Source organism: Vidua macroura, chromosome 11 (assembly GCF_024509145.1).
Source record: "Vidua macroura isolate BioBank_ID:100142 chromosome 11, ASM2450914v1, whole genome shotgun sequence".
NCBI lineage: Eukaryota > Metazoa > Chordata > Aves > Passeriformes > Viduidae > Vidua > Vidua macroura.
In genome coordinates this window covers 14,141,641-14,167,010 of record NC_071581.1, presented here as the reverse complement: position 1 = coordinate 14,167,010, position 25,370 = coordinate 14,141,641, and the positions used below count along the sequence as shown (strand labels likewise).

The 25,370-nt window shown below is 38.2% G+C and overlaps 1 protein-coding gene across 6 annotated transcripts; it reads left to right on the top strand.

Annotated features, from left to right (window-relative positions):
* Positions 1–65: 65 nt before the first annotated feature.
* SLC7A6 (solute carrier family 7 member 6) lies at positions 66–25,370 on the top strand. 6 transcript variants are annotated; one of them, XM_053987024.1, is made up of 10 exons: positions 66–148; positions 3,657–4,226; positions 7,944–8,069; positions 9,820–9,964; positions 12,484–12,607; positions 20,440–20,543; positions 21,579–21,675; positions 22,337–22,486; positions 23,183–23,366; positions 24,538–25,370. In XM_053987024.1, exons 1-10 carry the CDS (start codon positions 106–108, stop codon positions 24,630–24,632), a joined length of 1,638 nt encoding a protein of 545 aa, XP_053842999.1. In that variant the 5' UTR covers positions 66–105; the 3' UTR covers positions 24,633–25,370. The 6 variants fall into 6 exon arrangements, with proteins under 6 accessions (XP_053842999.1, XP_053842998.1, XP_053842997.1 ...); XM_053987023.1 differs by lacking the exon at positions 12,484–12,607 and adding an exon at positions 16,373–16,469 and having other exon boundaries at positions 106–337; XM_053987022.1 differs by having other exon boundaries at positions 106–337.

The window sequence follows — 25,370 nt, the reverse complement described above, 5'->3', positions numbered from 1 at the left end:
GGGGCCGACGCGAACCCCGCGGGGCGGGGGGCAGCTGCGGCCCTGCAAACACTTCCCTGCGCACCAGCGGGCGCCGGACGGTCCCGCGCAACCCCCGCGGAGCTGATGGGCTCCTTGCGGCTTCTCCCTCGGGGAGACCACGCGGAAGGTAGCGGATTTCTGCCGCGGAAGGGCGAGGAAGCGAGGGAGGCGGTGACGGAGGCGGTGATGCCGGGCTGGCGCGGCGGGGAGGCGGCGACGGCGATGCCGGCGTGGGGGGGCGGGGTTGAGGGGCCGCCATCGCGTCTCGGGTGGCAACGGGCGGAGAGCATCCCGAGACAGCTCCGCGGGAGCGGAGGTAACGCGGTTCCGGCTGACACAGCCCGGGTGGGGTTTCGGCTTCCTTCCTCGCTTTCCTTCAGCTCCCTTCACCTTGAGGGAAGGCGGGCAAGAAGCGGCCTCAGTGCAGAGGCTGCGGCGGCAGCGCCTTGCCCTGCGGAGCATCTGGGGCGGCGGCTTTGGCGACCCGCGCTGCCGCAAGTGTGCGGTGGTAGCAGGATTAATGCCGGGTGCGTTTCTATATTGTCTTTAAAGGGCGCCCCGACTCTGACAGCCCCCGTCTGAGGCGGGTGACTGCAGCTACTTCCTTCGCGGGGCTGTGTGAACCTCGCTTGTTTTATAAGGAGAAAGAGGGTCACCACCGCTTGCGGGTAGCGGAGCGGCCTCCGAGAGTAGAAATGACACCTCTGCAAATGACCCCCCTCCTGCGGCGGGACCCCTCAGGCGCTCAGGCCGGCGGCCGCAGCCCCTGGGGTCGCGCTTATGGCGACTCGAGGGTGGCTTTGTGAAGCCACGTGTTCCTCTCGTGCCTTTCGGTGGTGGGTGCAGAGAATTATAACCGCTCTGTTGGCGAGCTGTGGCAGGGCACTGAAGTGGGCTTGGCGAGACCCTCAGGCCAGCACACCTTTCTCGCTGGTCTGGTTTAGTAGTGATTTTGATTGTTTTATGTGTTTTTAAATGAAGCGTATTAACTACCATCTGATCAGGTGCGGCTGTAAGTGCCACCTAAAGAGTACACATGGGTGTAGCAGGTGCCTTTTTGGCGTTATTTTTCCTCCTTTGAAGAGGTTTCTGCTTTTCTGCCCCAGCATCAAAAATAAGGTGACAAACTATGATTGTTGCTTCTGTCTTTTCCTGGGGCTAATTGTATAAATTTCACCAGATGTTCCTCTCACTGCAGTGGTTTCGTGCACTCCCAGCCTAAATCAAGACTGATCAAAGTCCCTGTTGAGAGCTTACTTATGTTTTTTTTCCTTGGAAATATGAAAATAATTAAAAATACGAAAAATATGAAAATATGACTTACTACCATACTGATAAACTATCAAGTGAAAAAAACGGTCACAGTAACTTCTCTTTCATACTTTTTTACATGATAAATATACCTTGTCCTTTTTTTTTTTAACTTTTTAACTGATGTTACAACCAATTCTATTTGATCAAAAGTTTGTTGATAGGATTTATTTTATATTGTGCTAAAGATGGTATATATGTATATGCAAGCACAAAAGACTTGGTTGAGCAGATTAGATCTTTACAGTAGGAATTGTTTTTTTTTGCATGGGCTTCCTGTCTGTTAAGCGTATGTATGGTAGGGCAACGATTCTTCTCTCACCAGAAAAACATAACCTAGATAAACTCTAAGCCTTTCCCATGTAAATGTTCAAACTATGAGGTGCCTAAATATATATATTGCCATGAATAAGCATTTCTGGACTTACAGCCTTTGCTCTGTTGGTGCTTAACTCCCTGAAGACTTTGATGCTGTTTGCCTGTATAGAGCAATCTTGAATATTGCTCATAGGGCCAGTCATTGTGTTCAGAAATAGGAGTCTTACATCTGGTGTATGTGAACAGCCAAAGTGTGTGTGTAAAGCTGTGCTACAATGAGAGTTGTTTTGTGCAATCAAGAGCTAAGGAAGACAGAAGCAAGAGGACCAGAAATCTTTGCTAATGAGCGAGTATTGTATAAAAGCACAGCAAACACAGCTTTTAGCAGTTTGGTACTTCACCTTGGTCATTAAATAACTTGCAGTTCATCCCAGGTCGAACAACTGACAACTGTTCTGCTCAGTGGGAGAAAAGGGATCTTGGCAGATGGTTCCTCTTTCCCTCCCCTTAAAGGAGGGCCACCCTGTAATGCGGTGTTAGTACATTGCTAATTGCATGTTAGCCTTCATCAGCTATCTGGTACCTGGCTGCAGTGTTATAGGCCTTACCAGAAGATACATTTTTGGTGAAATGAAGTGATCCCAGTTTCAGGTCACTCTGTCCTGGTTTCATATAATAGCTTTCTATACCAATAGCAGAATCATTTCAGTAAAAAAAAAATCTACATATATCAGCAAAAACATTCCTCACAGCTGCAGTGATCAGCAAAAAAAAAAAAAAGAGTTGAAGACGCTGTGTTGCACAAGGGTGAGCGATGAGGAAATCCACGTGTTGGTTAGCTTGTGTGGAGGCAGAACCCTGCATTAGCCACAGCACTCACACACACAGGCTTTGGCAGTGTTAGAGATTATTCTGAAAGTATTTTTAGCTGCAGTATATTAGGATTATTGTATGTTTCTCCTCCTCCAAGCCTCTTTTCTGTTTCCACTGAAATAATGATCTTGTAACAGAATCAGGGATTTTAATACATGTATTTTTTCTCTGACGTAGCTCATGAAAATAATTCTGGTAGATATGTAGGGCCTGGTTTTTTATGCAACTAATAAGCTAGTGATCTTAAACTTTTGTAAAATGGGTCTAATGGGTCTTACTCAGATTTATCAATGTCTTCTTGAGCTGAGTGATTTTATTAGCAATAACTTGCTTTTGGAAGGCATGGGAGCATTTTCTGGAGACTTCAGAAGAAGGTGGCTCTTTTCCAGTCAGTCAGTTCTGAAGCAGAGGAAAAAAAGTTAATTTCTTTGTCCTTAGATACTGTTATATACAACTCCTAATGGAGGAATTTGGATTGAAACTACTGTGGGTTTTTATGTACAGTCTGTACTTTTAGATGACCGAGTACAGCGGCGTGAGATCTGCATAAAGAGTTCACGGAGGGAATGAAGAGCTGTGGTGTAGTTAGAAGTCAAGGGTTGGATCAAGGGCAGTGTGAAGTGAGTACCTCTGCCTGTGGCCCTCAGCAAGAGCCCTCAGTGCATTGATGTTACTAGATCACTCATAAATTACCTGTGTGAGCCCAGTAATTGGATTGGGATTATTAGTATTGCAGTGCAGCTATGTTCATGCTTAGAGCTTCCATCTTGGTCTTGTGGTGCGTCCTTTTCTATAACATTTCTGTCCTTCTTTCTGGTCTTTCTTCTGGTCTTCTCAAGATAGGAGTCCTTTAATTCTGTCCTTCCTACAGTTTTGTTTGATTTCCTGATGGTAGCGGTTCTTCTTTCATTCTAAGTTATATAGGAATTTGTCTCTTGGTTTGTCTGGGTTGGTTCTGATGTTTAACTGTGCATGAATTTGACTTTGTGTAAAAAGAACCAAACATGAAGCAACAAAAGGAAATACCTTAATTTATATTTGTAAATCATAGAGTAGAAAGGTGGAAAGACAATTTTGCAAGAAAGTCCTGGGATAAAAAAAAAAATATTTCAGCTGTCTATATTTTGTTTTAGATTGTGATTTGGAGTCGTGGAGAATTCACAGTCTTTCCACAATGGCAGAAAGGACAGATTATACAAAATCACAAATTTCACTGGCTGAATACAGCCCCGTCAATAAATCAGAGAGGACCAAGAGAGATCCAAGAGGAGCACAGGATGGAGACCAAAATACAATGCAACTGAAGAAAGAAATATCTTTAATAAATGGTATAAGCCTTATAGTAGGCAACATGATTGGTTCAGGTATTTTTGTCTCGCCCAAAGGAGTTCTCATCTACAGCAGATCTTATGGATTGTCTTTAATAATTTGGGCAGTTGGAGGGATATTTTCAGTCTTTGGAGCTCTCTGCTATGCTGAACTTGGAACCACTATTACAAAGTCAGGAGCCAGCTATGCATATATCTTGGAGTCTTTTGGGAGCTTCATTGCTTTTATTCGTTTGTGGACATCACTCCTGATTGTTGAACCAACTAGTCAGGCAATCATTGCCATCACCTTTGCTAACTACATAGTTCAGCCTTTCTTCCCTTCTTGTGACCCTCCATATGTGGCTTGTCGTCTCATAGCAGCTGCCTGTGAATGTAAGTATTTCTTGACATTTACTATGGTAAGTTTTTATCCAGGGTATGTTTTATTAAACATCTTACCCACACTCACAGTTGGTGCATACTGGATCTGCAATGGTTTGAGTTACACTGGGGGAAAGAACAATTCCAGCACATGAGAAACTTGAAGGTGTTCAAGTCAGTGAACGACCAGTTTCTTATTTGGAAGCAGAACCAGGTATTGAACTCTTCCAAGCTTACTTGCCTGGTAAAAACTGGGGTAAAAATTGTTTTCCCTTGAGAGAGGTATTTTAAATCAAACCTTGGGATACTCTTGGTGTGGTCTTAAAAGCTATTGCAGAATGGCTCTTATGCTATAAGTTCTGATATAATTTGGTTTGCAATAATTTCTCAATGGTTACATGGTTCAGTTACTACCCTGGTTTCAAAAAATCATTCATTCAAGATTATACTTGGGATTAACTGTAAGATCAGTACAGCAGTATGTGTGGTAAAGCTGTTTTGAAAAGTGGAAATTTTGCATGCACATAAAATATTGAAATATTTGTATTCATATAGCCAGCTCTGTTAGTCAATATAGAGGAACAGCTGCCCACACACTTCAAACTAGGACATCAAGAGAATGAAACTGTATGATTGAATTGTGTGTGTGTCTTATTTAACTTTAGGTGTTTCCTCTTAAAAGTGTTTATAGACTTATTCTACATTTCCAGTAAACAGTGAAAACTGTATTTCAGCAAGTCTGTAGGACAGTGCTTTGTGATGTACTGATCCATGTACTGAGCCTGTCACCTGTATTGACACGATTTTGTGTCAAAAAGCTAACACGGAACTTGGACTTTTGTACTGCCAACAATATGCTGCAAGTATATGTGCTGCTTCTAGCTGGTTCCTTTTTGAGGCATCTGTTGGAAGAGCTCTAATGTTCCTTATTAGAGTTGTCTATAAAGGATAAGAAAAGGGAAACGACAGAGCAGTAGCAGGTACTTTGGATAGTTGACCTCTGTATCTGGTTATGATGATTGCAGCTTCCTCTTCCATTTTTGTTATTTTTTTACTTTTGTGGAAGCATTAACATCCTGGTTGAGGACCAGGTAGGGGGAAAAATAATCACAGACTTCTTCCAGGAGATCTGTCAGTTTAATAATTTCTGTTTCCTCCTTCTTCCAAATGAGTGAAGGGCCTGTAGTGTCATGTTCACATTCCTTAAACAGGTATTGTCCCAAGGTATCTTGGCACAAATTAAGGGGTGTGGGAGAATCTGCTCTTCCATTTAAGGTATCCCCTCACTATGAGGGCAGTTAGCCCATATAAAAAGGAGCTTGTTAAAAAGCAAAAAATTAAGACAAAGTGATTAAATTAAAATTATATAGTAGGTATATAAAAACAGTGTGATGTCCTCTACGTATGCTGCTAATGAAGAGGATTTAGCACCTCTTTTTTTAGTGGAGACACATGACAGCAGGATCACTCTCAGGCAGGTGGAACAATTTACTTTACCAGTCTGTTTTATGGTTTAAATGCTTGTTCTGCCCTGCTCTGAGTGTCAGTGCTAAGACTCACCCCTGCTCTACAGCTTCATTTAGCTGTTAAAGCTTCTCCCTGTCTTGGCACGGCTGATGTTGTTTGTCACATCCCTAGCTCTGGATATGATTAATCCCTTAATAATGAAGCTGCTGGGAGTGGAAGTCTGCACATTGGTTTGGTACAGATTGAATGTGAGACTGGGTGGGTTTGTTGTGGGGTTTACTTTTAGTTTTATTTGTTGGGTTTTTTTAATCTTAGTAATAGCAATACTAGAGCTAGTGTGAGAACAGCATTACTTTGACAGTCATTTTGGCAGTGGGGTGTCATATGGTGCTACAGAACTAAACTTGACAGTTCTCAGAAACTTTAAGTGGCTAAATAATAATTAAGTTGAATAAAAGAGTATTTTTAGCAAAAGAAAGAGAGATGTAGCTTATTCAGAATACTGATAACCTTTCTTTTTTTTTTTCTCTTAAAAAGTATCAGAGTATCATTTTATCTGAAGTAGAGACCTAGCCCTAACTCACTAATAATAATTAATCCCAATGAAAGTTGCTTTAAAAAATATGGCTGAAATAAACCCAGCGAGCGGGTTTATACTCCAGTCACTCATACTGAAGAGCAGAGTTGTTTTCTTTCCTGAAGGCTCTTTGGGAGTTGCAGCAGTCCTGACTTTTGAAATTTGATACGACTGGATTTTTTTCCCCCTCTTCTTGCCACACTCAGTTGAACCTCATCCAGCTTATCCAGACTGAGTAACATACCAGTGCTATACTTATCCGATCATTACCTTTCTTTTGTTATATTTTAAAAGTTATTGTTTTCAATTTGGTAGCTGTGCTAAGATCATTTTTATTTCAATAGTATCATGGTATTTATGGATTATGGGAAAGGAAATAATCTAGCTAGAGAGAAAACTCAGATTTGGGGGAAATACTGTTTCCAATACAGAGGTTTCAACTATAGAGTGATAATTTGGCTAAGAAAAATATGTACCAAATTAGGATTTTGTTAAATTAAGAATACTGAAGATACTGAATCCTATTTAGTATACAGCCCTTGAGTTCAGGCAAAGGTTGTCTGGCTGTCCACTTCAGAGAAAGGTAATGAATGCAAAAGCAAAATGTTGAGAGTCATGAGAACTGTCTTGGGGAAGTTGATCATGTGAGTAAGTTTAGTCAGCAACTACAAAATATTTGTGAGATCTGGAATTCTCACTTCAAGTTTCATTGCAATCTTGTGAAATAGGTCTGACTAATTTATTTTGGGATAGAGGACTAAAGACATTCAGAATACTCATTACTTCCTACCAGTTTGTAAAAATCCAGACTACTGTTGTATTAGCTGTAAGGCACATGCTCATTAGAACCACAGAATGGTTTAGATTGGAAGGGACCTTGAGGATCATCTCATGCCAACTCCCTGCCATGGGCAGGGACACCTTCCACTATCAAAGGTTGCTCCAAGCCCCATCTAACCTGGCCTTGAAAACTTCCAGGAATGGGGCACCCCCAGCTTCTCTGGGCAGCCCATGCCAGTGATTCATGGTCCTCACATGGAATAATTTCTTGATGACACCTAATCTAATCCAATATAATCTACCTTCTTTCTGGTTAAAGCCATTACCCCTTGTCCTCTCATTACATGCCCTTGTAAAATCAATATGTTCTCTCTTCAGTATGTTCTCTTCTTCCAGTAGAACTGGAAAAGAGTATTGTACTGTACCTGTAACCATACTTGGCATTGCAGCTACTCCATGGATGTTGAACTCATCCTCAACCTAAAAATGAAGCATAAAGAAACCTTTTCAAACACTTTTCTAATATGTTTGCCCAATGGAATTTCTAAATAATATTTCATTTATTAGACCAATATTGGTACATTGAAATGAATTATTTCATGTAGCAGTTTCTTTAGTTTCAAGGTAGTTGCAGAGTACAGCTGATGAGGGGTAACATTAGGAAAATGTTGTCAGAGAACAGGAGGGTATTTCCTTCTGTCTGTTGAAACAGTGTTTAAAACATCTGTTTCCTGCTGGTTTGTTGGAACCAGTGTGTTTTCAGTACCTGTGTATTTGGCTTAATTTAACCTAAGTATCAGTATAACAAGTGCATATTTAGATGACAAATAAAAGCTTTGAAAAGTGAGTTAAACTGAGCATTGTTCAAATAGTCTTTTAATTTTTCTTTTTTCTTCCTTTTCTAGGTCTTTTAACATTTATAAATTGTGCCTATGTTAAGTGGGGCACGCGTGTGCAGGATGTATTTACTTACGCTAAAGTCGCTGCTCTTATTGCCATCATCATCGCTGGACTTGTTAAAATATGCCAGGGTAAGCTTGTAAAATTGAAGCAAAGGTTTGTGCTTATCAATTAAAACTGAGTGACTGATCTAAGGACTGTAAACTACCTCTATATGTTTTATGAAATCCCTCAGTAAAAAAAGTAGAATACAGCCACCTTGAAAATACCAGTAGTACTAATGTCAGGCATTATTATGATACTGTGTCATGAGATATCCATCTTATCTCAGTTGACTTTGAACTTGGTAAAAGAAGGTAATTGACTGCTCAGCAATGTTGTGTTATTTACAGCCTGCAGTACAGAATTAAAAAGGAAGTGAAAACAGCAATACACAGAGACAGCAAAATACAATGGGAGTGGTGAAAGTTACAAATTTATCTAAGGAACATCTGTACTTCACAGTGAGATCAATTGAAATTTTTTTACAAAAGGAATCTGTGGACTGAAAGCATCTGAACTTAAGGCACAAATGTGCTAAGAATGTGTAGGTAGATTTGTGAAGCTACAGCTCTGTTTTTGCTCAAAGCCTGAATTCTATTATAGCTGTTGAGAATTAGAAAGTGTGTGTATGTTGGGCATTGTGTCTTCAAGTTAAGAGAAATTCTCAACTTAGTTTTGTTCTTAACCCTTCCTTTGGGAAGAATTTGTTGGTGTGTTAGCTTAAGAAAATTATCCTGTGTTCAAAGCTGCCATAAAGGGCTGTCTTTCCCTGGCAACCTGACAATTTATGTCCTTTGCTCTAACTGGTTGTTGTTGAAAGTTCATGAGCAAGATAATTACTGTGAACCAATAAAGAATATTCATATGTGAGCACCAGGTTTAGTCCTTAGCACATCTGCCCATCCCTTGTTTCGCAGATACCATGCTTGTTCACATCTAATTTCCTTGACATTGTCTCCATTTTCGCTTCCTAACTCAGCAGTTACTCCACCTGTGCCAAAGGAGTAGCAATGTCTGATTGGGATAAAAAGTGGAAAAGAGAAATATGATATTTTAGAGGCTTCAAATATTACAGTTTTAATGGAGTCTAAACACTTCAGGATACATAGTATAGGGCATGTTTTGGAGTTACACAATAACTTGCCTTTCTGTTTTTGGTGGTTTTGTGTGTGTTTATATGTAGAGAATCTGAATATTAAACTGTGATTGATGAACTTGTCTTGACTTGCTTACAGTCAGAAGATTGCACAAGTTTTCACAAATACTGGTCAAAAAAACACATACTTTTAGCTTGGGAAAATTTTATCTTAACAGAAATACTTTATTATCTTTTCATTTTTCTCAGTTTTCTATTATTAGTAGCAAAACCTTAAACATCCCTGTAGGTGTTTGTGTGGGGTTCTCTTGTCATAGTTATATAAGTCACTTGTAATCTTTGTTTTCTGCATAGGCAACATGTTTGAAAATTTAAAAGGATATAGAAGAATAGAGTGGGTTATTTTCTAAATATATATATATATATTATAAACCCCCACACTATCATTGCCAATTGTTTATAGCTTAGTCTGAACTTAATGTTCCTGAACTTCTTGTGCTACTGTGGACAAACCAGATGTTTAATTGTAGAACAGTATCATACACAGCGAAAAATCTTTAGTAGTTTCAAATGCCATGCTTATTCTCATGTCTAAAACATGAAGTAGATTTGGAAAAAATGTCTTAATAAGCAGATTTGAAGGAATTAGGTTTCTGAGGTGTTTTTGTAATTGTGTGGCACATGGAAAAATATTACTTACTGTATTTTATTATCCTGTCCTTCACTGCATCTTTTCCACACAGGACACATATGGCACTTTAAGAACTCCTTTGAGGGATCCTCTTCTGATATTGGAGAAATCTCCCTTGCATTATATTCTGCCTTGTTTTCTTACTCTGGATGGGATACACTCAATTATGTAACAGAAGAAATCAAAAACCCTGAAAGGTAAACGATTTGAGCTTTCTAAATGTGGATGGTTCCCAAGTTGCTGGGTTTGTGGCTATTATTCACTAATAAATTCTGAGCTTACACAGAAATGAGTAGAACTGCTCTACTGGTAAGGCTGTGGGTGGCCACTTGCAAAGATTTACTAAACTCCATTGAAAGTTAAAAAGAAATTAAAACATAGGAACAAATAAGGAACAATTGCAGGATGCTGTATTAAGTGCTAGATAAGCTTTCAGTTCAAGATGTTGTTACGATTTATTATAATAGGTGTAATTGTTGCAGTGGCACCTAAATGTTGTCTGTGTTTACCTGTGCAGTCATTCTGATTTCATATTTAAGAATCTTCATATTTTCCATTAATTTATGCTCTAAGAGTGTGACTGGCTAATCTTGCCCAATTGTGAGTCTGTAAGCAGACACTTTTATGTTAGAATAAATTTTTTGATAATTTTTGCATCCTGTTATAAGCAACAGTTCAGATTGCTGTAGCTGAATGATAAAGAAGAATGAGAAGTTTTTTTTTTTTTAGTTCTCTAGACTGATTTTGATGTTTGCAGTTTATTCCCTTCTAAGTTGGATGTTGAGTATTATGCTGGGCATTTATCTAACCAGGAAAGCTACCTATTAAAATAGTGGATAAATACTTTAAAAAAAACATAGCTATTTTTAGTTAGATTGAATTCCAGATTGACAGTTTGTTTCTTAATATCCTCTTGCAAAGATTTTATACACTTATTCAGAAGACACACATTTTGTATTTTTGTCAGACATTTGTCATTTGGTCCTTCAAATTGCGTTTTTTTTCTGCTGAAAAGCTTCTTTTTTGAGTATTGTTGCAGTGCCTTTTCTTTTTAAAGTTAGTATAGTGTTCTCTGTTATCAGTTTGATAGCTCTTCTATTAGATGCATTGTTTTGAAAAACAACTTTTCTCAAAGGATATTTAGCTGATAAAATTTCTTCATAATCATTTGCTCTAGATAGGCATCACTGCCTCATACAAGCTTCATTCATGGTAGAATGGTAGCTGGTAAAGTGAACTTTAAATTTCAGCTTTCTGCATTGACAGTTCTTGGGAATAATGAGGTATTCCAGACTTCCACAAAATTACTGCAAGAATTACATATTTTTCATGTTCACTTGATTGACAGTGCCTTCATGCTTGTCCACCCAAAAGTTGCAATCCACAAATTACGTTTGACACTCTTACTCTTGGCTTTAATTTTGCATGATGCAAAGTCCTTAAAATGCTATTTCAGATTTTTGTTACATTGTCAAATATTTCTGAATTAAATTCACAGTTTTCTGCTTATTTTTCTTCTCTGTGCTGGGATTCATGGGTCTCTTACTAAGAATATGCAACCTGAAAGAGGAGTCAGAACTCCCAGTTACTAATTTACTGATTTATATGGAGGATTGTGGAGTATGTTTGTTTTTCTGTTTCCATGGCAGCAGACAGAAACAGCTGGACTTCTGGGCCTCAGGAAGTTTTTGAGGAAAGTTTCAGTCAGACTGATAATTTTTATGCTTTGGGGTTTTGTTTTTTGCAGATTTTTTGTTCTTGTTATTGAAAACAATGTTCATAGCAAATACACACCAGTGTCACCCTGCTGTGTTTGATTTCAAACTGGGCAAATGTGAGAGTAACACTCTCAATTCTGCTTCCTCTTTTGAAACGTTTGAATATTCCTGTGAGGTTTGAGGGAAGACTAAGACTGAGAAAAGCCAAAGCCTGACATTAAAAATCTGTTTCTGGTCTGTAGTTTCTTTCTGTGGAGCTGCATGCTCACAGCTATGAGTCTATCTCACAGTTAACTCTTACCTGCTCACATCTAAAGGTTATCAGTTTCCTGTTCCTCTTGACTTGTTTTTGTAAAGCTTTCTAGACCTGTGTTTGCTAGTAAGATACACCACGTGCTGGGGCTCATAGCTGTTCAGCAATTTTAGTTCTGCATCTCTGTTGTGCAGCCCAGTTAGTTTGTTCTCTGCAGTGATGAGTGCAGATGAGAAGGACAGGGGTTTGGTTTAATAAATCTCCCTGCATCAGTTCCAGAAGTAAGTGCTGAAAGGACAGCCCCATTCCCCAGGGAGAAGGAATGTAGTACCTCAGAGCTCTGCCTCTTTGGGTTCTAAATGTGGTAGTTAACATGGACATTAGGAAATAATTTAAAGCATTTAAGTATGAAGGCTGTTACTACAGATCTGGAAACCTTGAAGTTAGAGTGTTTGAAGAGCAATCATTCTGATTCATTCAGAGAATCCATTTTTACACATAATTTAGGTTTTAAGTTACTATAAAAATAATATTTTTTTCCAGTCTTCAATATTAGAATTTCTAGTTATAAAAGAAAATAAACTCTGATTACAGAGATAAGTTTTGGGAAATCTTTATGCTGGCTTCATTACTTTTCTGTGTATTGTAAATGATACAAATCAATAACTTTAATCTGTTACTAATGTAATTTTTCTTTATCTGCAGTTGTGGGTTTTGGAGTTTTGGGTTTTTTTTTGTCTTACAGGAACTTGCCCCTGGCTATTGCAGTGTCTATGCCAATTGTGACTATTATCTATATTATGACCAATATAGCTTACTATACAGTGCTGGATGCTCATGCTGTTCTCTCTAGTGATGCTGTGGCAGTGGTAAGTTGACCAAGTGTTAAAGACGAGTGTTTGAGATTGCTTAAAAAATCATTGGTAAGGGTATGAGCAAAAACCTGATTCTCTGGGTGATGTAAGAGAGTTTTATCCTCAGTAGAATGTTTAAGAAGACTTAGAGCATTGTATTCAGTGGATGAATGAAGAAAGGAGGTGAGAATTAAGCTATTCAGAAAAATCTGATGAAAATGAGGCACTTTCATCTGCTCAGATATTCTACTTGTGGTACAAGATACAGATTGCTTATTGCCCTTTATGCAGTTGGTGAAAGTTGCTGTAGGTTGAAAATTATATAGATGAATTATTACAGAAACATGGTAGTAACATTGCTGCATTTTAGAGTCTCTGGTGTAATCAAGCAGCAGTTACATTTCAGCCTCCTTGTTGCTATTTTGGGAAGAAGTGAAGTAGTTTTCTCCTTTTCAGTGAAGAGGCTTTGAACTGTAAAGGGGTGGAGTGAAGCTCTTTCCGGTTTCTGAATGGACTAAAAATTCTGAGTAAAAGGAGTATGAATGTGTCTTTCCAGATCACATTGTGGGCTGTTTTTCTTGGTGGCTGTGAGGCAGAAGGAATCATACCAAGGGATTATATGGGAAAAGAAATGATGAAATGCCCTCCTTTTTCAACACAATTGGCTTCATGTGGTGTAGTCCCAGTGTTGGGGCTAAGAAACTGATTTTTAAAGCTTTTTTGTTGAAGAAATTTAAGTGGTACAACAACAACCAGTTTAAAAGTTCTGCAAATGCTCTTCAGATGGTTGCTGATCATGTCAAACTCACTTTTTCAATGATTCCTGTCAGAGTTTCACAGTTGACTTCTGTTTTACCTCCTCATGGAAACCATCATAACCTTTACTGTGAAGTTTTATGCAGATGAAAATTACTCTGTAGTACAAACACAAATAAAGAAGAGCAGACATTTTATCTCATCTTTCACTGTTACTGAATAACCTCTTTTATGTTGTTTGAGACTACTATTGTGTTTTCTGTCTGTGAGAGTGGCAGTTGGCTCCACAAGCACTTTCTGGGCTGTTTTGTCTCCTGACAGGAGACACACTGGCTGCCAGTGCACAGCTTGGTACCTGCTTCCTGTGTTTGGTCATGTCTGTGGGTCCTGATTGAGTTCCTACAATAGGTGATACTTGGCAGCTTACTTCTTTTACTTGGAAGAGCTAAAACTGGTTGAAGCAAACAGTTGGTTGTCCTGCATAACCAGCTGTCATCTTTCTTGGAGCTGTACAACTTTGTCAGCAAACTGGGGATAAAGAGGATGACTTCAGTTGCCTCTTTGAATATCATCCTGTGAGTCCAGTGTAGATCCATCAGTTCACCCTGGTGCTCTTATATTCTAGAGCAGGCTTGCTTTGCTTTGCCATGCTCCCTCAATGAACTGGAATGTGGGAGGCTGTGTGTTTTAGCTGTTTTATTCTTATTTGGTGTAGTTTAATAAGTGTTGCGAATCTTTTTTTCTAACTGAATTCAGACAGAAATTTTTAAATTCTTCTTAGCCTTTTGGTATTCTCTTCCTTCATTTGCTTCATTAGCTTCTTTTCTGAAAAGGAAAATCTGCTTGTCCTTAGCCATGTTCCTCTTCTTTGCTTGCACAGGCACTTCCCAGTAAGGTTTCTTCGAAGAGCACATTCCATACCTTAAAAGTGAAGAACTCTTCATTAGGGGCAGGCAGTTGCTTTTTGAGGGAGAGTTGTTCAGTAAGTTATTTGCCTTCTTGGAGCTAGCTGTAATTGACTGCGAGTGCAACATTCCCAATGGCAGCTACATGGAAGTTCTCTGGCTTTGGAGTCCAAGCTGAAAAGCTGAGCTAAACTTGAGAGTGCTATATTATATTTTTAGTATGAGATAGGTAAGAGACTTGGGAAACACTGAACCCTTGTTTTACAGCTAGCTATGAGAGATGCTAAGAAGAGGATAAACACCTAAGAAGGTTTAGCTCAAATATCTTCAGTACCTCCATGAAAATATAAATGGAACTGTTTTAGTGTTGGAGCGGACATGGGAAATTTTAATGTGGGCTGTACAGAAGAGACATCTTACATGCAAGTAGGAATGCAGTGTATTAATGCAGCAGAGTAGTGCTGGTTCTCTTGCCATAAGATTGTATTCGATGACCTAAAAATGAAGTGGGAATTTTATGCTGGACTTCTTACTGCACTGGTACCTTCTTCTCCCAGTAAAGGGGTTGTCAATAATACAATGAGAGAATTATGTCTGTTTGAGTAGAATTGATCAACATCATGGTAATTGAAGTGAGAATTACAAGAGACACATTTTAAATTGTTTTCTTTTGCACCTTTACAGTTTTTGGGGTTTGGTTGATGGGCACTCTTTCCTTTCTTTTAATATTTGTGGAATTAAATCTCATTTGGTCAGTGGGGAGAGATGTCATACAGTATCTTGACAATGTAATCTATGGCAGTGGGAGAAAACTTCTTCTGCTCAGGTGCTGTTTTTTTTTTTTTTTTTTTTTTTGCATGTGCAGCTTCCTGATTGCCATAAATTAAGAGTTTGTTTCTCTTAGGCAATAGCACCTTTGAGTCCTCAGAAGCTCAAAATTAAGAAAACATGCTGTAGTTCTGACTGCCAGATCTTCCTGTAATGTGTGAATGTATTTATACTTCACCTCAAGAGAAATGTTAAAGCAGAATTAATTGTGTTTCCAAGATCCCAGTCAGATTATTCATATATATATATATATATATATATATCCTCTTACTGCTCTGTATGATTTTCATGTAAGAATGTCAATAGAACTTGGTCTGAAAAAGCTCCTGGTCAATAGGATCTTGAAATGAGTTACGTGAAGAGGCTCTATAGATGCCTTTTAAACTTTCCTAATAGAAACACCTCATAATCATTGGGTATTTTTTTGGCATAAGTTTCTTTTCCATGTTAGGCTACATTCTCTTTGCATTTCTCCATTTGTCCCTCCAATCAATACTGTGTGGTGCTTTGCCAGCCTCACGTTTGGCTCCATATGCGCTCAGCGTAGTCTGACATTTCTTGTGTGCCTCTAAGTACATGTCTAATGTGCAGCTAAGTGTGATGAAATATTTTTCATCTTGTGATTTGTAATATGAATGTGGCTCTTGCTGCTCATCTGTGTGCCTGAATTACTGAGTGTGAGGCAGTATCCTGTGTATTTTGTTGTGGCAGCTCTTTATGCTGGAATTTCTGCTGCTTTTAGTTCAACCTGTTTGTATAGAACTGTTGTTTGGACCTTTAAAAGGACAAAAAAGTGTTCTTGCAAACCATTCACAACTTACCAGCTGATGATCATGAGATCAAACTAACCCAAGACAAAAATAAAATGTAGTTTATTCAGTCATTCATGCCTTGAAACAAAGCTGTAGTTCAGTTTTTGACCATCCTGGGAGTAAGGTGACATTGTAATCATGATTAAATAAGGGCAATTCAACTGAGAAGTGCATGGCTGGAAAGCCTGTTCCTTCATTATTATTCTCTGATGTTGGTTTGAAAAAAAAAATCAAAACTAAAGGGAACAATTCCAGCTGCATGTCCTACAGCGTGCGTGTATCTATGTATACCTTACATAGTCAATGGATGGGAGGGCATTAAAGGACTGTATCTGTAATTGCAAGTGTTACAAAAGCACTTCTCTGAATTCTTTGTTTCCAAGCTGTTAGAGGCAGTTATAGTTCAAGTCTGGACTACAGGATTTGTCAGACTATAGCAGAGATGACAATTTAATCTCTTAATCCTTCTTGCTCTTTAGACTTTCTCAGAAGAATCCTGAGATGATATCCATCCCCATAGTGGTGGCTTTCTCCTGTTATGGTGGACTAAATGTTTCTGCTTATAGCTGCCTCCAGGTAGGCTCCTCTGTCATGCTCCACATACCTTTGTGAATGCTCTATTCTTTCCTCCATTGTCAGCTCATTTGTTTTTATAAATACACTTCACAACTCCCAGAAGTAGTAGTAGTTCAAGTAGAATTGTGAGGAGCTCAGCTCAAAGCCCAGGTCTGGCTCATTTGTGGAGGATCCATGATTGTACAATTGTGGTTTTAGCAGAAAGCAACCACTAAGTCTTCTACTTTTCCCTCCCCCTTTCCCTTCTTGGTGGGGCGCACTCAGTGTGCGTGCTTGATAACTTGATTTCATGTTGTACTTTTCTCTACCCTGCCTTCTCATGCAAAATAATCCTCTGATATGCATGCAGTGAATGTTTCTTATGGCTGCTTTTACTTAGACTTCAGTAACTCTTTTAGCAAGAAACACTGTGGAGATCTTTGGTTTTGTCTTTGTTCACAAGAGACTGTAGCTGAGCTTTAAAGAAGACATTTCTTGGCATCTGTTGAAAGGAGGGTATTGAAAGATTTATGAATTTGTACTCAAGTGTCTGAGTAGTAGTAATGAACTTGGCTGATTTTTGTTATAAATGAAGGTGAAACACTGTCACAAAACACCTGCCTAAAAGCAGGTGGGTCTTTATGTTCATGTTAAGCTGGTTAATATCAATAGATAGATTAGGCAAACTTCAGGTACCTTTCAACTTTGTTTTGCTGAAAGATCATTTTGCAGGCAGATAGATCTACTTGGCAAACCAAGCTGAACTTTTTTTAGATGATTCTCAATTAAAATAGTCCTTTGAATTGCCTCACCTCAAGTTTAGCTCTTGAAGTTTCTCCACCCTTTGCTCTGTCAGGAATCCCAACTACAGCATCAGAAAGTACATTGGAAATGACAGTGTTTGGTAGAGGTTGTCACTCCATTACTCTCTTTTTTGAAGAGTCTGACTTGTACAGCTCTAGGGAAATCACTTATTTAGGCTTTGAACTGGATCAACAGTTGATGTAGAACATAGCCTGCATCCAGAACACATTGAATCTGTAGCATTTTGGTCTGTATATAACTTGTGGGTTTTACTGTTCATGTGAATGATTGTTGTTTTCCCAGATGTGTGGAACAGTATTAGCATCTCCTAGAACAACTGGATATGCATTACAGGATGGAAATAGCCTTTGAGTTAGTTCTGCACCTGTCATCCACACTAGCCCATTACCAGATGTTTCAAAAGGAAATAGAAAATGTTTGAAAAGAACATCTTTGGGGGGAAAAATTTCTCCAAATGGTATATAGGCTAATTTGCATTCTTCAGCATAAGATTACATTAATAGTTTTTTTCTCTCTTCTTTAGCTTTAGATGTTAATATTACTTATCTAAATGCTTATCCTTTAGGCAATTTTACTAAACATCTTAATTCTCTAACATCTTGTTCTGTATCTTAACTTTATATATTAAACCAAAAAATCCTCCAGGAGTTTTGTGTCTGGTAATTTCACTTTGTTTGGCTTCAGAAATCAGCAGTTCAGGTTTAAATATTCCTTTAAAATATTACAGCAATTGCTTATTAGAATTTTCATCTTGTCCTCATTCTTGTTCTAGAGGAGTTGTCTTAATTCATTGACTGGATCACAGTAAATTACATTCTGCTTCAGGGGACTGGGTTTCTTAGAGCTGCATTTAGATGCAGTAAGGATCTGAGAGAAGCACTTTGGGTTCTAGGAATTATTTAGTCTTGAGCAGCAGAAATCTTTTCTATACAATAATGTAAATTATTAGTTGTAGTTTCAGTTGCCTGAAAATTTAATCCACGGTATACAGAACACATTTCTAATGGCATGGCCATCTGCTAAATTGATGTTCTGATTTCAGCATGAAATAGAATATGTACATGGACTAGTTCTTTTATACTTTTCTTATGTTTTTTTTTTAATATAATATCTGTAGGAATCTGCATGCATTTTTCTACCCATGTTGAAGCTCCATTTTGAGGGAAGCTGTGCTAAGATGTATAGACTAAAATAGCTCAGGAAGAGAGGTGCCTTTCTGAGAACCAGGGTGACACAGTTGATGCATTGACTCTGAGCCTTTAGGCAAAGTTACCTTGAAGTGATTATGTGATTTTACATTGTACTTTAGCAGCAGGAAATCCTGTCTGCCTTTGAGGCTCAACTAAATTGCACAAAAGGATGGAATATATCCTGCTTTTTAGTGCTAATGATGGAGCACAGCAGAGATGGATTCTGACCCATAACCTGGATAATCTGCTGGACAAAGCATTTTTTCCATACAGACAAAGAACAGGAAACTATAACTTGCTAAGCCTTGGTTTATGTCAGTGAATTTCTTAGCATCTTGTGACATAAAGATTGACATTATTTATAAGGTTTGTCTCATGAAAATCAAGCACTCATGTAACAAAAAAAAAAACAAAACCAAATCAACTGTATTAGGTCTTTTAGGCTTTTTTGACCTACAAAAACATTAAGAAAACAGTTTGTAGTACCCTGCTATTGATGATCTGGTTCCTGGAGTAATTAAATCAAAACTTGACCACTGTTAAATAGAGATAAGTTCATGTGGTACAAATAAAGGCCAGCTCTGAGTGTTTATCACCTTTGATTGAGCTCCTTAGCTCATAAATGTTATGATGAAGACCAGTGCTTTGAAGGGGAGGTCAAGGGCAAGGTGTTTAAAAATATTAAAATACTAAAAACCGAAGAAAAATTTTTATAATAGACAGACCTGCAGAAAGCTGAATTACTATCTATGCTTTTTGTGTCTGAAGGTCTTGAAATTTATAAGGCAAGAGAGAGATAAGAAAGTGATTTAGAGAAAGGTTCATAAAAGGTTTAGCTTACTGCTACTTGCTAAGATGTAAGATGTTCAAATCTTTGTTTGAATACTACTTATACGTGAGTATGTACCTTTCTGTTTCCTTAAATTGTGACTTCATGCTGTCTAATGTAGACATGATTCTTTTGCTGCTATGACTGTTAGTTTGCTTCTGTAAAAGAAATCATGGAATTGATTTAGTTATGTGTAGGTAGACTTGGGATGGGTAGGAAGGCTTCCCCCCATGTCCTCTGAACACAGCGTGAGGGCATTTCTGCCTAACTTCATGCTAATGTCGAGATATGTACCATGCTCAGACCAAGATGGGAGGTGGAATACCTGTCAGTCTGCATGAATTAAATTTCTTCATGTTTCAAATGTGTTGTCTGATACTTAAAGTCTCTCTCCCTTTTTTCTTCATCCAGGAGGTTGAACAGAATAGACCAGGAAGTATATTGCAATTACCCATTTTTGTTTTAGATCCAAGATTGCTGGCAATCAGTGGCTCTTACCATTTGCTGTGAAACTTTGATGCTCCTGACTTCTTGGTTTCAGAGCTTTACCATGGACAGTCACCACAGTTTCTTGCAATATTGTCTAACAACATCAAGTATTGAGCAAGTGATAAGACCACTTGCTCTGTTATTTGCCAAGTTGTGAGAGTAGAGTCCAGAGACCCTGCCAGTGAAGCTAAAGGAAAAGATATTGCTTAGGAACTGCAAAAAAATGAAATTAAAGGTTCCTTGAATAGAATCTATAAAGAGTAGCTGTGATGTTGGCAGTGGTTATTCACTGCAATATGACACTTCCCTGTTTGGTTAGGTAATATTTTTAGTAATCCAAAGAATGTTCACTTGTGTTCTGTAGGTCAGTTAGATAATAAAATATATTAGGATTGGGAAGAAAGTTCTCAAAACACTTTCTTTTCCTTTGTGAGCAGAAAATATGACTTCAGATGCTTGGCTAAAGAAGTTTGTGCTTATTTAGAATCCATATATAAAGAAGACAGCTGTGTGATTCTTTGTGCTGCATTATGGACTGTCCTTACTATGTTATTGTTTTCCATACAAGTGTATTACAAAAGCTGTGATGTCATTATTTTACTTTTTTTTTTTTTTTTGCAGATGATTTCATGTTTCCTTTTCTTTTCCCTTTCATCAGACATTTGCTGACAGGATATTTGGTGTGTTCAGCTGGACAATTCCCATTGCTGTAGCCTTTTCTTGTTTTGGTGGACTTAATGCTTCAATTCTAGCATCATCAAGGTAGTGCATATCTCTTTCAGTTTGACAAATGTTCGTAAATGTTTTTACATGTTACTGTTATGCTGATCTGTTATGAGAGAGGCAAAAATACTTTTTAAACTGAACCTATAATGAATAACCACAATAAAACCACAGATTTAAATAAACCTCTGTGTGTGTCTGTGTGTGTGTCTGTACGTACACCCTTAACACCGCCTTGTTTCCCCAAAGTATTCCTGAGTGTATGCAGAGAAAAATTGTCATATCAAATGAATTTTGTCTGTGTGGTGAGTCCTCAGGCCTTCTGATTGTTTGCATTACCTTCCATTTTACTTGACAGAATAATTCTAGCAAGTTTTTGTTTTCAAATGTATTTATCTAAAACTTACTGACCTTTTAAAATCAGTATTTTAAAACTTTGTACTTGGAAAAACCCTAAAAAACTTGCTACCACTATGAAGCTGCAATCAGAAAGCTTAGGATACTGTGTAGAACCTTTTCTTTGAGCACTGATTGTGGATGTAACTAGCAAAAGTTTGAAATAGATTTATTCAGGCATTTTAATATTCTTCCTATCCACTGAATTTGCAATGCCTCTATTGAGAAGAAATATGGTCATTTGGTGAAGTAGTCAATATAGAACAGCTGGTAATAAAATTGTGTGTGTTTGTTTTTTGAGCATGTGGTTGAGTGACATCATTTTGGGGACCTGGCAATCTCTTCTGGTTGAAAACTATTCTTCCATAAGCTGGAATGTTTTCAGTGCTAGCTTGTAGAATTTTATGAAACAATAGAAATTTGTTTCAGTTACTGTAGGTATTGCCTATTTTACCTGTAGGATGATTTTTTTTAAAATGGTTGTTGACAGCATGTTTCTAAAAGCTTACCTGCCTTTCAATGGTTGTTGTACAGTACATCTTTATAAGAAGGTTCCAGTTTAAAGGACAGAAATTCAGTGTTGTAAATATTTATTTTGACTGGTGTTATTCTTTGATTTTCTGTAATATATTCTCTCTTGCCTGTGGTCTCAACATGTGTTTTACTGCTTTTTTTCAGGCTATTTTTTGTAGGATCTCGGGAAGGTCACCTTCCTGATCTGTTGTCTATGATCCACATAAAGAGGTTCACACCTGTGCCAGCACTGCTCTTCAATGCAAGTTATTGCTTTTCTTTTCAACTAATTAGATGGGACACACAGCACAGCTTCCCTCAAAATGGAGCTTCAACACAGGGCTAGAAAAATGTACACAAATATATATGTTTAAAAAAATAACATGAGAAAAGTATAAAAGAACGAGTCCATGTACATATTCTATTTCATGCTGAAATCAGAACATCAGTTTAGCAGATGGCCATGCCATTAGAAATGTGTTCTGTATACCATGGATTACAATGGACTATTGCCTTTTCAGCCAACTGAAACTGCACCTAATAATTTACATTATTGTATAGAAAAGATTTCTGCTGCTCAAGACTAAATAATTCCTAGGACCCAAAGTGCTTCTCTCAGATCCTTATTGCATCTAAATGCAGCTGAGAAACCCAGTCCCCTGAAGCACAATGTAATTTACTGTGATCCAGTCAATGAATTAAGACAACTTTTTCAGAAGAAGAACATGAATTATAGAAAACTTAAAAAAATTCACGAGATAAAATATACTATCATCAAGGTGATTGCTGAGAGAGTAATTTTTTGAGGCATAAAATTACGCCAGACACTAAGGAGTATAAGGTGGTACTTAAAGGCAAAAACCAGGATAAACAGTGTTTGAAACCTTTGGGTTTAGATTCTTACTCTTGTTGTTTTCTAACAGTGTTTTATGACCCTTATTTACCTGGCTGTGGAAGATGTCTTCAAGCTGATAAATTACTTCAGCTTCAGTTACTGGTTTTTTGTTGGTCTGTCTATTGCTGGGCAGTTATATCTACGTTGGAAAGAACCAGATCGGCCAAGACCTCTTAAGGTAATACTTATTACACAATTACTGAAAATCCCTGCCTTTCATATAATATAAAAGTACTGTCTAAAACCTGGACCATATATGTTAAGTCTAAAGGTTACAGATTGATCAGGACATAAAGCATGGTTTCCATTTGATGTTGTACCATGAAGGTTAGCTTGTCTGCTAGGTAAGAACAAGAGGTTGTTGTGTCAGTATGCTCTATTATATGCTGGTTCAGTAAGTACCCCTTCTGTCTGCCCACTGGAGAATGTCTCAATAGCCTAACATAGTAGTTAGCCTTTTATCTAGCAGCAGCAATCTCTGATTGGAAATGCTCAAGTTAAGGAACTCTGTGGATCACCTTTAGCTCTGATGGTATGTGATCCTCTAATAACCTCATACTTTGACACTGTTGAAAAAAGGCAGTAATTCTTGTTTCCCAAGTTTTACTGGTTTTGTCTAAAAACACTTCATGCCACTGTGCAATTTCTTTCAGCACAGCAGGGTTACCATACTTGATTACTTTTGCAATTTTTAGCAACAGTTCCATTAAGAATAATTTTGCAATTTGTTTATGGTCCTAAATAGCCAGATATATGAGGAAGAACAGAGAATTTCACAAAGGGGGTTTCAGAGAGAAAAGTCTGTATCATACTGTTTGTAACAATAGACAGTGAATATTTCATTAACATTGTGTTCTCTTTTTTCTGTCTGCAGCTGAGTCTGGCTTTCCCAATAATATTCTGTATATGCACAGTATTTCTGGTGGTAGTGCCACTCTATAGTGACTTTATAAATTCAATGATTGGAATTGCCATTGCTTTATCTGGAATTCCATTCTTTTTCTTGGGAGTCTATTTACCTGCATCAAGGAGACCTCAATTTATTAACAAGATTATGGGTAAGTTTCTTTGTTAGCTGGAGATGTTGTTAGGAAAGAGGAAAAGTAAGTAGGTGACTCTTGGTCTGTTGATGGAAAAGGTTGTGGTGGGTTGACCCAGCTGAATACCCAGGGCTGGCTCACCAGCACCCCCAGCAGCACGAGGGACAGAACAGGAAGAACAAAGGTGGGAAGACCTGCTGGTCAAGTCAAAGAAAGTTTAGTAAGTGAAGAGGGGAAAAAACCCTGCTGCTGCAAGAGCAGTCTGTCACACATCTCACAGGCAGCCCAGTGTGCAGCCAGTCTCCAAGCAGTAGTTGTATGGGAAAACATTCCCACAAGCAAACACTTCTTGCTCAACCTGTTTCTATTGCTGAGCATGAAATCAGATAGCATGAAATAGCCCTTTGCATAGTTTGGGTGAGCTGTTCTGGCCATCTTCCTGCCTAACTTCCCTGCCCTCTCCCATGCTGCTGGCTGCAGGAAGAGCTGAGTAAAAGGAAAGAAAAGAAGCCTTGATACTGTGCAAAGACTGTTCAGCAATAGCCAAAACATCAGGAAAAAGTCTTTATTTGAACCAAGACTGATGACTGTAAAAAGTATGAACATTCTTGGTAGCACAAACTGTCCAGCTTTACTGAATCAGGTATTTGAAAATAGATAGATTTTATGGCAGTTAAGAAAGGAATTTTGCCTTCTGTTGAATTACAGCAGTTAAATTACACAAATTTAAATTTTTCTTCATCGGTGCTCTTTTGTTATTGTTACTATGTGAGACAGCCATGATGGGATGTGGTAAGGAAGGTTTATAGCATAACCTTACCCTGAAAGCAGGATGTGGTGCTGCAGTATGTAAATACTCAGTAATCTTGTAGCTTTCCCTGTGTGCTATTAGTTTTCTTTCTTTATTCCACCAGTTTTACACTCTTCATTACAGAGAAAAAAATTTTACTTCAGTTACTTGGCATGGTGCCTAAGAAGCAGAACACCCTAGGATATCAACAGAACAGTTTAAGGTTCTGTTAAAAATGAGTGGCACACAGTTATTGTACTAGCTTTTATTGTTTGTTTCCCTAAAGAGAAGTGAGATAGCATTCCTGACAGCTTTCATTAGCCACACATTTAGATGTGTTTTGTAATTAGAGGTGAAATAGGTGGCTGTTGTTCTAATCTATCTCCAATTTCTCTGCAGGTGCAGTCACACGAAACATGCAGATGCTCTGTTACTGTGTTTTAACAGAGATGGACCCAAATGCAGAAAAGAAACCAGAAATCAAATCCAAATAAAGTTTAAGCCATTACCAGAAGCAGGAGGGAGGCTAATGCAATTACACAAATGAAAGGGAAGAGCTGGAACTGGAACACACAGAAAAACTGTTTTCGGTGGTCTTTCAGAAATGCTGAAAATGTTCTTACTTGCAGATGGATTCCAATGTTGGAATCATGCCCTTGTGTCATCCTCCTAAACTGTGGCATGTTTTCAGGGCAGGTTTTCATTGGATAATGATTACCTACTCACATAAGCTGTGTGTCAATATGGTTTCTTCTTCAGAATTGGTATGAAAATCGTAAGAGCTAATGGATCAAACTAGATTTCTGCAGAACCAGGTGGTGAAATAATGCATTATTATGTTAGACTGAAACCCACTTTGACTCCAAAGATGAAGTCATTTCCAGCTTAATTCTGATGGATGTTTGCATGAAATTATTTGCTGTACTCGGTTCTTTTCCCAGAAAACTGGTCACAACAAACTACTTCATTTGTTTTTCTGCCCCTAATGATAAATTAAGTTCTGCTCCATTATTTATAGACTGAACCAACCTTTCTCCCTTAAAGATTTTATTCTGTATGCTACATGGAAATGTATCTGACTGTGGCAAGGATTTAATCAGCTAAGCACCTCGCCACTGAAGATTTTATTAATGGTTGTTGATTTTTTTCTTGTTAACTTGTTAGTACTTTCTGAATTTCTGCTATGTTTTATGAAACTTCCAAAATTAAACTGTTCGTTTGAAGCCTGTAAA